Genomic DNA, 17,707 nt, shown 5'->3' on the forward strand with positions numbered 1-17,707 from the left:
CCTATGCTGCGCCCTGCAGAACATTCTGTACATGACTGTGCTGGGTACTGTGTCGCTTATTTTTATACCCCTAAAATCAATGAGTAAATTTAGTATTTATGAAGGGCACAGAGTTGGCAGGCAGGTAAGGAGCTGTGTTTGCTCATAAATGATGGTTTTAATTTATATAACCCAAATCTTCACAGCTAGCCCAGTGTGTGAACCCAGGAAAACTTCACATGTGTGTCGGTACCCCAGAGTGGAGATCTCAGACTGAACTGCCAGAGGATTATGTTAATGTGGGTGGGAGAGGAGGTGGAAGAGATACATGATAGATAATATAACCATTTCTCAAGAAGTTTTGTTTTAGTGTGTAGTTAACTTAACCTGTCAAGTTCAATAAGGCAAGCTTTAGATATCACTGTAGCACATCAAACTGGGCAGCAAACATGGAGCACTTTAAAATCAGTGGTGAAAATGCAATATGATCTTGAAGTTTAAGTGGTCTTGACTTTCATTCAAGTTTCAGATGTTACATGAACTGCAACTCAGTTTTATTAATCCACGTGACAGAAGCTCAAGCTCTCTTTTTGAATTTAAAATAAATTTCATAATTTGAAGTATACTTTAGAAACTATGCTTATACAACCTGATGGCCTGGATTCAGTTCCCATATAAAGTCAGATGTATAAGGGCTGGAGAGATGGCTTAGCGGTTAAGCACTTGCCTGTGAAGCCTAAGGACCCCAGTTCGAGGCTCGGTTCCCCAGGTCCCACGTTAGCCAGATGCACAAGGGGGCGCACGCGTCTGGAGTTCGTTTGCAGAGGCTGGAAGCCCTGGCGCACCCATTCTCTCTCTCTCCCTCTATCTGTCTTTCTCTCTGTGTCTGTCGCTCTCAAATAAATAAATAAAAAATATTTAAAAAAATAAAGTCAGATGTATAAAATGGTCCATATGTCTGGAATTCATTTGCAGTGGCAGGAGGCCCTGGTGTACCCATTCTCTCTTTCTCCATCCTTCCCACCCTCCTTTCCCTCATTCTTTCAATAAATATATAAAATATGTTTAAAAATCTACTTTGTAAATTCATTCTGTAGTTAAATCTACCTTGAGTCAACATATCCATGGCTTAAACTGATTCATTTCATCAGAACTTCATATACTTACTGGGAACAGGACAATGGGCACAGTCAGTGTGACTGCCACCAGGACGGCCAGGCGGACCATGAGAAGAGGGATATCAAATGTGTACACTCTACTGTAAGCATGAAGTAACTCGTCTTCAACTTCTCCTACAAGGGGAAGAAATGAGTGGCTCAATTGGCATTGGAGAAAGATTATATGGAGGCAGATGGCAGTGGAAGGAACCCAGATCTGGAGATCCAGACACCTCTGTTCTACCCTCATCTCTGAGCTAGTAGCTAGCTATCTTTGTTTACATGAACAAATGTACCCGAGCTTATAAACTTGCAGAACCAAACTTTGCTCAAGTGTTTCTGGAGCTTATTTGCATCCTAAGAATCTACCTCTGCTATAAATAAGCATCACGAACCATGAAGAGATGTTCTTATTGGAGGTCAAAGATCGAACCCCATTCCATCACCCTTCTCTGCCCCCAACCTTCCAGCAGCTCCTGGTGCAGCTCTTCTAAAGCCAGTGTGGAAACTTGAGGACTAAGATCTCTCCTGTTTTCAAGTTTGACAATAATGACTTCATCCAAATACTGGAACATACACACCTGGGGCTTTGGAAATTTGTGATGTCTTATGAAGGTCACATGCAAGATGAGGTCATCTGATTTTCATGGGGTCTCCTACTGGTAGTGCTCTAAGATGCCCTCTGCCCTCCTTGATGACATTCAGTCAGAATTCCACACACGAACAATACATAGATATACACAGAATCATATGTAGCTCAATTTTCCCACTTTTCTTAGGTAAGAAGCTGCAAAATTATGCAGTGGTAACTGACCCTGACTTTCACTGACTCACAACCAGTAGGAAGTTAATGCCAAATCTAAAGCAAGAGCTTGGTTAATAGGCAAATATTAGTCAGATAGAAAGCAAGCCTAAGCAAATGGTAGCTTACTCCTGAGTCATTGCCTCACCAGCTTGCCATGCCATCAATTTAACTCACCTAGTCAGGGGAAAAAGCTAAAGAGGTTCATAATGTATTATATATATATATATATATATATATATACATGCATGTTGGTACATTGATGAGTGTGAAAAATATGTTAGAATATCTACATTTGATTCCATGAAATTTCTCTATCAGTCACACTTCATGGAAGGAATTCAACAATGCTATACTCCTTTTATGGACTTTTAAGATGCCAGAGAGGAAATTCTTAATGTATACTATGGCCATAGTAAGTTGTTTTTTTTTTCTTTAAAAATATTCCCAGATTGAAGGAAATTCCATTATGTCCTTCACTTTCTTAGGGAACTAGTACTGTGATAAAATTGAATAAGATTCAACAGAAAGTTTAATTAATGCTCAAAACCCTCAGTTTTCACTTGACTGGTAAAGAGGAAGAAGCAGGTTGAGGCCTCTATAATTTTTCTGTCATTTGTTTGGTAGTTAATTTCTCCTAAAGAGTTTCAACATGTCCTTTGGTCTTGAGATGGACCAGGGAATCTAGACAAAGAAATATTACCTCTGCCTGAAGAAAAATAAATTAATTTAAGGGACTTTGAAAATGAAATACATGTGAATTCACAAATTGTAATCTGTTAACCAGGCCATTCCAAGACCCATTTCCTTAAGAAGAGGGACAAAATGCTAAAGTGTTCTAATTATGATATCTACATCACACTACATATAAAAGTTAACTTAATTGAATTTTGCCTGTCCCAATGCATTACCAGTCTAAGTAGGATTTGTATAGAAAATGACTGGGATGGAGGGACCTACCATAGAAGGTTAGGTAGCCAAAGAGGGCGGCAAGCAGGTACATGATGAGCATCCCCGTGATTGAGATATTGGACACCGTCTGCATTTTCCTCCTGGACCGACTGAAAAGAAAAGAGCATTGTTTCTTTTTGAAAACTTATTTAAGTATAACTTGTAAAAATTAAAATATAATGAAAGAATGTCTTTTTCTTAGTATGAAACTACATTACTACTCCATAAATTTAGAGCTGATTGAAATTCATCTCAGAAAGCTAAGATTTATTTTAATGTTTTCTTTGTTTATTTTTCTTTTCTTTTCTTTCTTTTCTTTTTTTTTTTTTTTTTTTTTTTTTTTTTTTTTTTGGCTTTTTGAGGCAAGGTCTCACCCTAGCCCAGGCTGACCTAAAAGTCACTTTGTAGTAAAGACTAGCCTCAATCTCATGGTTATCCTCCCATCTCAGCTTCCCAAGTGCCAGGATTATAGGCATGAATCACTATGCCCAACTTGTTTCTATTTTTCTTAAACACTAATCTTAAAAAAAATTCCCTGGAAGCCCATTTCATGTTAATAAATCAGTTTGTCCACTGAATAATTAATGTAATGAACATAAGGATCAAACTGGCCCCTATTTTAAAAGCTTTTCCATTTCATGGTGACATGAGTTTAATGAAAAAGGAGAAAATAAAGTAGAGTCAGCAAGGTTCTACTGGTAAGAGTTCAGACTCCTAAGGAAGTTTTACAATGACATGCGGAAACTTCTGGAAACCATTATAGCTGTCACTCACATACTATGTGTGATTTTCAAAGTAAATCAAAGACACAAAAATAATTAAAAGCATTCCAAAAATTTTTTAAGTGGTAAATCTGAATTTATGGGAAAAGAAATTACTATTATAAAGGTTTAAAAGGTTAAGAATCACTACAAAACTGCCCAACTGATGGGTGAAAAGGGAGGCTGCAGGAGGGGGCTCGCATCCACTTTGTTCCTAAGCAGATGTCGACAACTTCAAAGGCAAAGAGTGTGAATGGGTCACAGGCTGCCCATGGGCGGAGACATGATTTTCAAGCCAGTGTCTCTCTATGGCATACACGTGACCGTGAAGGCTAGATATTGGCACGTCTGTTACGGTGAAAATCTGACTGCAAGTGACAGCTGCAAACCTACCCTAGCCATGCGCTTCGGTCTTCATGGGTAGTGTCATTTCTGATCTGTACGAAATCACTGCTCACCAAAACTCCTATTAAAATTCCTTACACCTACAGAAACTGATGTAGCCACTGGTCCCTCCTCCTTTGCTGACTCATACCTGAACCATTACTATGGAAGGACAGGAGAGGAAGCAGAGTCCCCTGTGTGGGCTGACTGTTGAGCAAGCATCCACTGAGCCTCCCCATAAAACACTCCTTCAAAAAATACTTTATTTATTTATTTGCAGGGAGAGACAGAGGTAGAGAGAGAGAGAGAAAATGTATGCACCAGGGCTTCTAGCCACTGCAAATACACTCCAGATACATGTGCCACCCTGTGAATCTGGCTTTACGTGGGTACTGAGGAACTGAACTCAGGTCATTAGGCTTTGCAGGCAAGTACCTTAACCACTGAACCATCTCTCCACCCTCCACAAAGTGCTTTTGAACCTAGAAGCACTCTTTCAAAGCAAATCAGAATGCAAAGATGATGGCTGCCTTACTCTTTAAGCTCGCTGTAGATCGGAAGGACCTCAGGGTGGCATACAAAAGCAAACGCTAGGATAGGAATGGCATAGGCCGTCTGCAAAGCAAAGACACCATATGTTTAACATTTCCACATAGATGGCAATCCCACACCATCCGTTTATAAAACTCAGAGGCCGCCTCACTCTGCTTAGTTGTGGCTTGGGGCTGTCACTTACCCGGGAGTTGAATGCAAAGTATTTGTGTTGACATTTGTCATCATCACTATGGGCTTCATACTCGACTCCACTTCCATGAAGAGAGCCCTTGGCCTGGTTCTCATCCAGCCCTGCAGGGTTGCGGTGGGTGTAATCCATCATGAAGTTCACATCCGCACTCTCAGAGTTGTTGGGTAATGTTATCATGTGCACTGGAAATGTGTTGTTGAATGTAGTATTTCCAACATTGTGATCCAGAATCGGCAGAGGGCAGGGTATTTGAAATTTTTTGTAAATCACCTATACCCAGTAATTAAAAAATTAAAATTAAAAAAAGTGAAAGGCTGTAGAGATAGCTTAGCAGTTAAGGCACTTGTTTTCAAAGCCAAAGGAACTTGGTTCGATTCCCCAGGACTCACATAAACCAGATGCACAAGGTGGCGCATGCGTCTGGAGTTTGTTTACAATGGCTAGAGGCCCTGGTGTGCCCATTCGTGTCCCCACCTTTCTCTCTCTCTCCCTTCGCTTCCTCTTTCTGTTTCTCAAATAAATTAATAAAATTAAAATATTTTCTAAAGTCAAAATTTGAGAAAAAAATATGTCTGTGTGCCTTATGGGGTGAGGGTGAGAGAACTTAGCTAATATTAAGCTCATATTAAATTTAGACTATTTAGTCTTTTTTAGACTATTAGACCACAAAGACTTTTCTAGCCCCCATGGGAAGGAAATGCAGGAACCACGCTGGCAATGCTGTTCCTTAGCAACAACGGGATCATACTTTATGAAGCCTGCCCCAAGGCATTCATGCTCTTCTTGGATAAACATGATCATTTGCTTACTACATTTAATATCTTTTATTTCTTCAGTTAATCACAACATGAATCATCATACATGATTTGTTTCCTCAAGGGAAAGGCTATGTCTATGATATGCTCCAAGGGAATTCTTCTGTTCTGGAAGGGGTTTCTTCCTTAACCCCACTGTGGTTGCCCACTCTCACTGGGTGGAGGTGGAAAGCAAGTGGAGGGTGCACATAGATATGGCTCCAGCCTGTCTGTGTCTCCCCTGGGTTTCTTTGGTACTTTTCTCCTTCCTAAATACTGGAGCACTATCATGTTCCTTTGTCCAAATATTCACCCAGACAGCCAAGAACATAACATTAGCAATGACCTTGACATTCAAACTCAACTATTTTTAAATTCATGCTTACTATTTCCTCACTCCAAATTAGAATATAATAAAATTGCCTATGATGCAGGAATGATTTAAAAAGAAAAACAGTGAAGACACTATAATTCAGGCAGTAAAGGCACTTACCACACTGACAAAAAACACCATACAGGTAAGAGAAAACCCACTGGTATAGCCAAGGTAACCTAGAAGTGAGCAGAAATAATTTGGAAGGTGAATATAGGGTCTAAAACAGATTACTGATTAGAATATAATAGAAAAATAAACATTTTCTAAAAAAATGTTTTTAGTTTGAAAATGAATATGGTACCTAAATTTTTGAGAAGAGAAAGTGGAAGGATAATTCCCACAGACACAAATACAACGAGGTAGTTGCCATTGAGGTACCATTCCCTAGAAAACACAGAAAGAAATGAGGGCATCAGGATCAGAAAATACACAGCAGAACTAGTCACTTGATGTCAAAGAGAACACAAAAGACATACCCAGTATTTTCTTCAAGTCCCATGAATGCTCGGATTACTTCAGGTAGTTCATACTTAATGATAAAGAGGTAGCTTGACATTGCTGAAATAGGAAACGCGACAGCTCAGTGGTGTGCAGACACACATTCACATGCATATTCTAAGAACATGGCACTTGGAACATCCACTCTTCTTGGAAAGATGGGCATATAATCACGTAGAGTGCAAGGCTCCCAAGTTCTTTCCAAAAATTTATATCTGGCCTTCTAGCACTTATGAAAGGACTGTTGCTAGTGGTATTAATACTGATTATGTGTTGAACTCCTTATTAGTTAAAAATTATCATGGCCTGTACTGTGTCTATTGGCAATTTTTCTGGCAATAAAAGGCATAAGAAGACAGAATTGTAAGGCAGAGATGAGTAGGTAATGTCATTTTGGCTTTTCCTGAGAGTACCTATCTGGTCCTCTCTGATCTCCCTGAATCTCTTAAGTTTCTCTGTACCAATAAAAGACTGCAAGAGATGGCAGCTTCTCCCCTATCTTGCCTATTAAAAGCTTTTTCTCTTGTTGTCATTTTCCCCTCTTATCTTCATCTACCACTGGCCAAGTCAGAAATTACACAAAGGGGTAAAACTTCATTAGCAGCTTTGTAAATGAAATATGAGTGATTATGCATTATTTTGAAATCATAAAATCTACAATTCCTATGGTGGTTTGAATCAGATGCCACAATCAACTCATCTGTTCTGAATGCTTAGACCCCAGCTGATGGCACTTTGGGAGATGGACCATTGTTGGAGGAAGTATGTTGCTGGGGTCAGAATTAGGGGTGTTACAGCCAGCTCCCCCTTCCTTGCTGCTATTTGAGAAGTTCTGGGACAGTGGTGATGTCCACCCTCTGCTCATGCCACACTTTCCTCTGCCATCATACAGCTTTATCCCACAAGACTGTAAGCCAAAATAAAATTTTTCCTCCCATCAGCTGTTTTTAGTCAGGAGTTTTGTCCCAGAAATGCAAAGGAAATTACAACAACTATTTTCCCCTAAAGAAATGAATATTTATATATGTAAAACATTACAGCTTTGCCCACAAATGGAGGGATGTGTGCACCATCCCTTTTCCAAGACTATTCATTCAGTGAAGTATACTAATTTTTTTGTGAAGGCATGACATTCTAAATATTTTATTTATTTATTTGAAAGAGAGATACAGAAATAGGCAGGGAGAGAGAGAGAAAGAATGGGCATGCCAGGGCCTCTAGCTACTGCAGACAAATTCCAGATGCATATGTCCCCTTGCGCATCTGGCTTACGTGGGTCCTGGAGAATCAAACCTGGGTCCTTCGGCTTTGTAGGCAAGCACCTTAACTGCTAAGCCATCCTTCCAGCCCATGATACTAATTTATAAGACACATAGTCAAAGCACTTGATTAAAAATAAAATGGATAGGGTCAAGGAGGCAGCTCAGGGTTAAAGTGCTGTCTAATGTACATGAGAACCTAGGTCTGATCTCCAGCATTGCAACAACCACAATCATGAGACAGTAACAACAGAAGACAATCTTCCATAGGAATTGTAAATATGTACTACGCTCTTCTGGTGAGTTTGTGCTAACAGGCCTTTGAAATGAACATCTAAGTTGTATATGGAACTATTAATAGTTTTGAAATATTTCCTTAATTTCCAATGAAAGTAGTAAGGATGATACTAATTCCTGACATCATTGACTTTTGCATATTACTTCATCTGATCATCTGAAAAGTCCTTAAAATCACAATTGGATATTTGTCACCCTCATCTGCAGCTCATTAAGATTCTGGGAATTCCAGTAGCATGTCCAAGATCACACTACTTAAGAAGGGCAGACCTCACCAAAAATACAAGTCCCCTGACTTCTGAGCAAGTGTTTCTTCTCTACTACCAAGGTGGAATGATTTCCACAATTCTTCTGTGTCTTCCACACACATGACTTGTTAATCTTTACAAAGACCTTGACTGCAGCAGAGTCTTACAGAGGTAAACAGGAGCTATCTCTGCTTATCCTGCTCAGTGAAGTATCATTCAGTATTAGAGCTATTAACTGCTGCCTCACAGAGACGTCACCTCTGTTAATGTGTTTGGTCTTTGAAAATTCAGGATGATATAGGCCTGTTTGGGTAATGTCAACATTATCCTACTAATGTCAAAACATCTGTGACAAATGTTAATTTTTTTAGGAGATTGAGAAATTAGGTGTTCTAATTTAAGAAATACAAATGGCCTCCCTTGTGCCAAATAACTACTAATCACACAAAGCAATCAAAGGGACAACGTTTTCTGTGGTGGCATTATGAAGTTTCACCTTCTTGATTCTTGCATATGGCTTGACAAAGCCCATTTTATGATTTGCCCCACATTTAGAAGTTTAAGAGTGGCTGTGATTTGAATACCCAGTGCCTCCACCACTCAGCTTGAGTTCAGGGTTAGATATGTGTAGGTCTGCCTATTTCAGTTGTCAAAACAAGTAAATGAGATCAACTATAAGGTAGTCTTATGAAATGCTTGCTAATATTGATAAGACTAAAAATTGGAACCAAATGTAGGGCAGTCTCTTAGGTGGGATTCAGGGGACATAGGTGCTTATGGCCCCAACCCAATTAAAAAATGAGACAATCTCAGTGTTAACTCATAAATTCTATCCCAAGACCTTAATCTGAAATAGACATGCACACATACAGAGCACTAAAATATAGCTTAGCAAAAGCTCTGTAATTCACATCTCACTGTGACTCTAGCACTAAAGAGGTTGAACCAGAAGGTTTGTAAGTTTGAGACCAGCCTGGGCTACATAGTGAGACCTTGCCAACTATCCACTATCAAGGTTAGCTATAGTTTCTTGAAGGTTATTAAATAATTGATACATTCTAGAAGTCCTAGATAACTCAAAAGAGTTTATCAAAGGAGTTGCTTCTTTGCAAGGTCTTGAAGCAAGTTTATTGAAACATTATTTGCAAAACTGAAATACTGGAAACAATTATTCATCAATAAGGATAAACCAATTATGGAACACATTTATAATGGAAAGCTTGAAAGTTGCTAAAAAGGATACAGTACCATACAAAAACATTTAAGGCACAATGTTACATCAAAACACATGCCAACCAGAGTTATGAGGTGATTTAATTGAGCAAGATCACAGTATTTGTTGTAAAGGAAACTTGTAAAGGAAAACCTGGAGCAATTATGCCTGAGGGTAACTAACAAAATTTTTTTTGAAAATTTTTCACATTTATTAAATGATAAAATTACACATATGCCAAAAAATCTTAATATAAATTGCTGTTTGATTTATTCTCAACAAATGTTTGGTCTGTGTAACTATTTTTTAAATATTTTAATTATTTATTTGAAAGAGAGAATGGGGCACACCAGGGCCTCCAACCACTACAAAAGAAAAGCAGATTCATGTGCCACCTTGTGCACCTGGCCTCAAAACTATTTCATATACCTGTTGTGATAGTTAATCTTGGTTGTCAGCTGGATTAAGAATCACCATGGAAACACACTTTTGGTTGTACCTATTAAGGGTGTTTCCAGAGACCTTTTTTTTTTTTTGAAGTTTCATCTTACTTTTTTTATATTTATTTTTTATTAATTAGTTTTGTACTCAGCAATACAGTCAATTTGGTACCATTATTAGGCTCATCCATTACCTACCCCCTCTCTTTGGCCCCTCCTTGTTGAGGAATATAGGTCATGCATTCTAGAGTTAGCCCACAGTTATGGGTAGGATAAATGTCTGCATATCATGACCCAACATGTGGCTCTGACATTCTTTCTGCCCCTTAACATAATTGTTTTTGGTAATTTGCTAGTCAGTCACAATTAGCATATATTTGCTTTGTGATTATAAAGATGCCATTTAAAAAATAGAAGGGCTCCAGAACAAGAATATTAAGATGAAAACCAGCAAGAAGGAAAGAAGGGCTTAGCAGCCCTTGTTAGATACATGTGTTACCCTCATGATGACTTTGAGGTTAGCGTATGATTCTCACTGTCAAACATGGAGAAATTAGACTTAAAGCATGAAACTGGTTGTTCCAAGGCCACCAGTAATGACAGAAGCAAACTCACATTCAGCTACGACAGAATCTAAATGCATATATATATTATTTAAGGGCTTCAAAATACCTTTTTTTTTTCTTTTAAAAACTGGTTTTATTTTTTAGACAGGAATTCATGCAAACTATTCTGTCTTTGAACTTTCTATGTAACTGAGGATGGCATTGAACACATCCTACATTCACCTCCGAAGGAGTGAAATTCCCAACTTATGCCATCACAACCTAGCTATTTTATTTATTTATTTAAATTTAATTTATTAGTTTTCATTTCAGTGAATACAGGCAGTTTGGTACCATTATTTAGGCTCATCTGTGATCTACCCCCTCCCATTAGACCCTCCTTGTTAATGAAAATGGGTCATGCATTGTGGAGTTAGCCCCCAGTTATTAGTATGATAAATGTCTCTGCAAATCATGACCCAACATGTAACTCTGACCAAAAATGAACCCAACATGGCTCAAAATACCTTTTTTAAAAGAAAAGTAAATGTAAAATTATACTTTTAAAGAAAGTTATGAATTTTCATAAAATTTTAAATTTTGTTAGCAGATTTCTAAATATATTTATCTTAAAATTAAAAATGTTTTTCTCTGTTAAAAAAAAGAAAAGTAATACAATGAAGGCCAAAAGAACTCAGAGGACCCTAACAGGTTAGAGAAGCAAAGGACCAGGCTGAGGGAGCAAAGAAAAGAGAAAGAAAAGAGACAATATGTTAGTTTTGGAAGTCTTCAGACATTCACAGAAAGAAAATAAGATGTGCAAAGAAGGCATAGAGGATTTTTAAAATATTAAAATAATACTATTAAGGAACAAAACATAATCTTTAATAGTTTGAAACAGGACCTAAAAGGGATAAGTGATATGCTTGAAGAAATGTACTGAAGGAAGACCCCTGGTCAGGCCAATGAGTTTAAATTTTACTTTGAAAATAAGGGCACACTGACAAAATATATGTGTTAGAGAAGCAGAAACAGATCTGAGCTTTCTTATTTATTGAACGTTCCATAGAAAATGCAAGTGGGACACCAAATAACTGGTCTCCTTACCTCCAATGTTCTGCAGTGTAATGGAAACAAAGGCTCCAATTTTCCCGGGCCATCCAAATGCCTTTTCCCCTAATTTTTCATAAATCAAAGACCCTGCAATGAAAGATAAAATCATCTTGTTGAGGATTGTTTTAATACCTAAAATAGTTCATGATATAATTCAATACTGGGATATCAAACAGGTAACTAAACAATGTATAGGAATTATAGGCTTATAACATGAAATCTCAGAAACAGTAAACAGTATGTTAAAATGTTCTCTAAACAAGAGGCAATGACTCTATTCATTTGAGCTACACGTAGCAAGTCAAACAAATTACTTGATGGTCCACCAAATATCTCTCTCTCTTTTTTTTTTTTTCTATTTGGCTTCAACTTGAGCCAGTCAGCTTTCATTCCTGCCTCTCATTTTTCCAAATGACTAGAAATCTTGAGAGACTGTGTTGCTGTGATCGAAAGAAAATGAAATGTGAAATTGACTAACATCATTCCCAGGTTATGAAGCTATATAGGCTGAAAGATTCTTTTATGAGAATCAAACTAGGGAGACATCCTATTATCTTAAGACATGAACTCAAAAGGGTAGCATACCTCCTTCCTTGGCTGTCTTTAATAAAAGGTGAACTGAATAGAGTGACAATATTGCCACAGTAAGCAGCATGATTCTGTAAAGGAACAGAGTAGAAAATACAGCTTGTACAACAAGTGAAACATAATAGTGGCAGATATTACAGCAAATGATCACATCTGTCTTTTCAATCATTAACTTTGCAAAAGTGTAAGGATTCAAAAGATTCTGAAAAATGCTTTCCAAATAGTCACACATATTCTTTAATGCCACCCAGCTAGAACTTTCTATATTATACAGGCCTTAGTCTACTACCTGAAGCTACTTACATGTTTCAAGTCTACACAGTTGTAGATCCTGCTCATAACTTAGATGATAAATGTACAGCAAAAATTAACAAAGGGCATCTACTTACTCACCATATTGCTATCTGTGCATCATATTATCAGCAAATGAAATTAAACAACTATTCAAGAACCTGACTGAACCTTAATCTAAATCCTAAGAATTGGGGCTGGGAGGATGCCTTAGTGGATAAATAGCTTGTGCCCCACACACATAAGTACCCAAGTTCAGATCCCCAAATCTGACACTTGTGGGTATTTGTGATCCCAGCATGGCTATAGGCAGGAAGGGAGACAGACAGAAGAGTCTGTTAAACACACTGGGGGCAGCTGATTCCTGCCTCAAATGAGTGGACGGTGAGGACTGACACCTGAAAGTTGTCCTTGGGCCTCTACACGTGTTCCACAGCATACGTACTCCTACACACACACGCACACACACACATGCACACGCACACATGCACACGCACATGCACACGCAGAGCAAATAAATAAATCTTAGGATTCAAGAAAGCCAAGTTCTGGGCTGGAGAGATGGCTTAGTAGTTAAGCACTTGTGAAGCCTAAGGACCCCTGTTCGAGGCTCAATTGCCCAATACACAAGTAAGCCAGACACACAAGGTGGCACATGCATCTGGAGTTTGTTTGCAGTGGCTGGCAGCCCTGGAGCGCACATTCTCTCTTTCTGTCTGTAGATCTCAAATAAATAAATAGAAATAAACATTTTTTTAAAAAAAAAAATCAAAGTTCTGTTTATATAGATTGTGGACAATAGAAAGGAAGGACTTAGTTAGTTGGAGGGCTGAGTAATAATACATATAATATAAATAAAGCAGATAAATAGAAGTATGGGGTAGGAAATTTCCTTGTTTGTATTCAGAAAGAATCACCTCTAAAGTCAGCAGCCTCAACATGACCACATGCATGAATGGTTCCTTTATTTTTATGCTGATCAGCATTTCTCCAAAACCAAGAATTAGAGCATAAAAATAAGAGTGTGGATAAAGCCAGGCATGGTGGTACATGCCTATAATCCCAGTACTTGGGAGACTGAGCTGGGACGATCAACAGTTTAAGGCTAACCTGGGCTACATAGTATGACTTTGTCTCACACAAATAGAAGATAATGTGCTCAGAATCATCTGTGTAATATATGAATAAACAACAGTAACCTTAACCTAAAATCAAAAGAAAAACATTTTGCTTTATTTTATGATGAGAACACATATATCTTCTCCATGATTTGTCTTATTCTCTGATAATCACTAATGAAGCCAAGGCTACATACACATACTTGGACTATGAATTATGCATTTTATAACTCCTAACTATATGTGTTCTTATTTTCCAGAAAATAAGTTTGCCAGAGCTATCCAGTCAATAACTTATTCATGTATTTTTCCACATGTTTTATGAACATACCTATTTTCAAAGAATTAGACAATTCAGACTATATAATTTTGTTCCCTGGGAAAATAATAAGCATCTCTGTGTTCTAAACATGTGATTGCTTTGGCAGAAATTCTAAAAATGAAACCAAGGGGATACTGTGTCAACTTGGAATGAATTAAAGGAGACAGTTGAATTCATTCTGTGCAACTTGGACACACAAAACACATCCTAGCATGTTCAGTGATATAATTGCTCTGATCAAATTAATCTGCTAAGTATTTAGAGGCTTGAAGTTAAGTCTTTACTTTGGAAGTAGAATGTAATATTCTCTTCCACCAAAATGATCTACGGCTCTAGGATTCAGGGAAGTGTTTCCCACTTGTGCTCATCAACAATCTATGATAACTTCCTCATTCATTTTAATGGTATGTACAATTAATGAGAAAGCAGTTTGTCTCAGAGGTGATATATTTTACTAAAGCATGTCAATACACAAATACATTACTATCCTAAGAGTCAGTCAATGAATTGTTAGCTTATAAAAGTAAAGCTGGTACAAAGTCTATTCAGCTAAAGAACAGTACAAACATAAAAGATTTCGGTTGAGACAGTGACACAAGATAAATATTTACAGCCTGATCCTTAGTCCTCAAATAGCTGCATGATGGCCTAATTATAAGTGATGTTCAGAACATGAATAGAATATACTTATCACATACATACTGCATTCTTAGACAGTTACTTAATTCTCCAGCAGGGCATTTGTGACCAAGATCTGTGTTCACATGATGCCTAATGTGAGACTTTAAAAAAAAATTTTTTGTTTATTTTTACTTACTTATTTGAGAGCGACAGACAGAGAGGGAGAGAGAGAAGGAGGGAGAATGGGCACGCCCGGGCTTCCAGCCACTGAAAATGAACTCCAGATGTGTGCACCCCCTTGTGCATCTGGCTAACATGGGTCCTGGGGAATCAAGCCTTGAACCCAGGTCCTTAGGCTTCACAGATAAGTGCTTAACCACTAAGCCATCTCTCCAGCCCCCTAATGTGAGACTTTATTTACATGAAGAATTCTACTGCTGATGACCATATCTCAGAAAACATAAGGCAAATGTCTGTGGTTGCCTGTCACAGGCAAGGTAGCATTTGTCCATCCTATAGGTCAACTATAGGAAGCTCATACTCCTAGGCAGCATTTAACCAATTTTGGAAAATGTTTTCTGTGTCAGGCATTATGTTGAGTTTGGGGGACAGGGATGTGCTAAAATGTAGGCTCAATTCTCTGTTCAACAAGGAAACTAGATATTAACCAAATGAATCAGACAAACTCAGCAAAATTTTATAACTGAGGTAAGTATATAATAAATTTGTCCCAGTCATGGAGCTCAGGGAAGGCAGTACTAAGATAAGGCTGAGCTGAGACATGAAAAGTTTACTAGATGAAGAAGAAAGCAAAGGAGGTTCCAAGCACAAGTTAAAGGCCTAAAGGATGGAGAAATGACCAGTATATCAGTGTGTGGGGTCTAGGGAATGGAACCAGGGCTCTTAGATGAGATGAGTTATTTTACCTAGAATGTTTTTAAATCAGATTTACTTTGGAGAAGGACCTTTTTGATTATTGAACACTAAATTATTTTAATTTCCAATAGACAAATGGCTACTTTGTGAAATGGTTTCGTTCCCTGGCTTGGTGGGGCTGTTCTAACACTTTGGATGGTTGAGCAATAAGTGTTCTCCCATTTGGTCAGAGATGGTCAGTGAGCAGGTGCCATGATCAGGCTCCTTTGGTTATCTCTTAGGTTGCAATTCTGTCTGAAAGCAAGGGGGTGGCGGGGGGGTTCTTCTCACACTTCCTCAAAGTCTTCCTATGCACAAAAAACATACAACAGGTTATGCATGGACTTCATCACCAAACACAGACGTGTGTGCACTTACATAAAAAGGATGATCCCTGTGTTGGCCATGGCATAGGACAAGCCCAAGATTCCACTTCCCATGATGGCATTACTCAGGTTGAATGAAGACATTCCAAAAGAAGTGGTCCCTGGATGCTTGAAGAAAAAGGGATGGACTATAAGCAAACATTTGCCAAAGGACCAATCTTTTCTTGGGTTATTCTTCTTCTCATATTATTTCTCCTGGAGGAGATTACAGTCCAAAATTGAGCACTAGGTTAAAATAACAGTGGGTAAAAGCCATTACTCAGCTTCAACAAACACATGTCATCTTCAGTGGGATGCAGTTTTGGTTTCAGCATGGGTGGTCTCAGTAGAAATTAAAATTACAGGTAGAGGGCTGGAGAGATGGCTTAGCAGCTAAGGCACATGCCTGAGAAGTCTAAGGACCCAGGTTCGATTCTCTAGGTCCCACATAAGCCAGATGTACATGGTGGCACATGCATCTGGAGTTCTTTTGCAGTGGCTAGAGGCCCTGGCATGCCCATTCTTTCTCTCTCTCCCTCTCCAATAAATAAAAAAAAGTAAAATAAAATTACAGGTGGAGTAATATAAAGATGGGAAAACATGTATGATTGCAGATCACATTTGGGTTAGAATGATTTCTTGAGAAAACAAATAAATTTCATAAATGATTCATGCAGCCATATGGCAGACAGGGAAAACAAGTCCTTATTCCAGTAAGGGCCTGAATAAACAGAGAATGTGCTGATGGAGGCTTGGAAAATTTCAGTCACATTGTTTTCCCATTGAGACCTAAGCAGACCAGACACTCTGAGTCCTGGGAACTGCCTGCAAGCAGAGAGCCACTTACATGTTCATCATCGTAATCCGCCAGCTTCTTTTTCTCCAAAAATCCATTTGTCAGGAACTTCTGACTCTCAGCATCTTCGTTAGCAAATTGACTGAACATGCACACAAAAGAAAAATAAGAAAACAAGGCTATCTAAGTAAATGCTCTGAATGACGTTTCTGTTTCAGGTAATTTACATAAGTGAATTATATAATTATTACATATGTGAATTATGTAAAAACTAATTTAGGAGAGAAAACAGATAAAACCTTCTATATTCTTTCACACTAGAGTTCCTTCCAGACAAATAACTGAACTTGAACTTTATTTATGAATAGACTTTGGGAGGGAATTATTAAGGAAGAAAATAAAATTATTAGTTGAAAACTGTTTAAGCTAAATTTTGTCTTTCCCACATTAATTATTCAAGAAAAGAGACAAAATGGATCTAATTTTGTCCCTGCTAAAGGGCCCTTCCAGGGAAAAGGTGCAGAGCCACAGCCCTGAGTTGTCTAATCTGCTATCATGCCCTTACCAAATGATTTGTATGTATTGATTTATTGCTTACTTATTTTTTTGTGGTGATACAGATTGTACACAAGTCCTCTGCCAGGCAACTATTCTACTTGAGCCATACTCCATACTCTGATTTTACTAATTTAACAAACATTTATTAAATGTGTAGGCACTGTGACCCTCACTTCAGCTGATGCTTGTAACACCTGTGTGAAGAATGTTAGTAGCCCTACACTGAGGAATGGACAGCTGTGGCCAGCAAAGTTAAGGAGTGTGTGCTTACCTGGCAGCCTCTACCTGCAGTCTTCCTGGGCGACTGACAGTCCCAGGCAGGTCCTGTCCCTGCTGCTTCCTCTGTTTTGGTTTCATCTTTTTACACATATGTTGCTTATTGGAAAGTAGTTGAATAGCAGCTCTGTGCTGTATTTGGTTATGTGTGTGCATGTGTTCTAAATGCTCTGAAAATGTACCTTGGTAATTATTAGATAATGAATGAAATAGAGAAAATTATTAAAGCCAGTGAATTGGAAGAAGAATTGGAAAAGAAATGGGGCTTTAAGGTGCCACAATCCACATCGCATTG

General features: G+C 38.2%; 1 protein-coding gene across 1 annotated transcript in view; it reads right to left on the reverse strand.

Moving 5' to 3' along the window:
- The window catches only part of Slc38a4 (solute carrier family 38 member 4), a 76,223-nt gene that overhangs the window by 9,255 nt on the left and 49,261 nt on the right, over positions 1-17,707 (reverse strand). The window contains exons 3-13 of the mRNA XM_004668540.2: positions 16,630-16,720; positions 15,796-15,911; positions 12,148-12,221; positions 11,557-11,649; positions 6,426-6,507; positions 6,251-6,333; positions 6,067-6,125; positions 4,771-5,049; positions 4,570-4,649; positions 2,899-2,999; positions 1,147-1,271 (exon numbers count right to left, since the gene is read on the reverse strand). Of these exons, the coding sequence (XP_004668597.1) occupies positions 1,147-1,271; positions 2,899-2,999; positions 4,570-4,649; positions 4,771-5,049; positions 6,067-6,125; positions 6,251-6,333; positions 6,426-6,507; positions 11,557-11,649; positions 12,148-12,221; positions 15,796-15,911; positions 16,630-16,720 (1,183 nt within the window). The remainder of the gene's footprint in view (positions 1-1,146; positions 1,272-2,898; positions 3,000-4,569; positions 4,650-4,770; positions 5,050-6,066; positions 6,126-6,250; positions 6,334-6,425; positions 6,508-11,556; positions 11,650-12,147; positions 12,222-15,795; positions 15,912-16,629; positions 16,721-17,707) is intronic.

This window comes from Jaculus jaculus, chromosome 6 (genome assembly GCF_020740685.1).
Source record: "Jaculus jaculus isolate mJacJac1 chromosome 6, mJacJac1.mat.Y.cur, whole genome shotgun sequence".
In the NCBI taxonomy this organism is placed as follows: Eukaryota; Metazoa; Chordata; class Mammalia; order Rodentia; family Dipodidae; genus Jaculus; species Jaculus jaculus.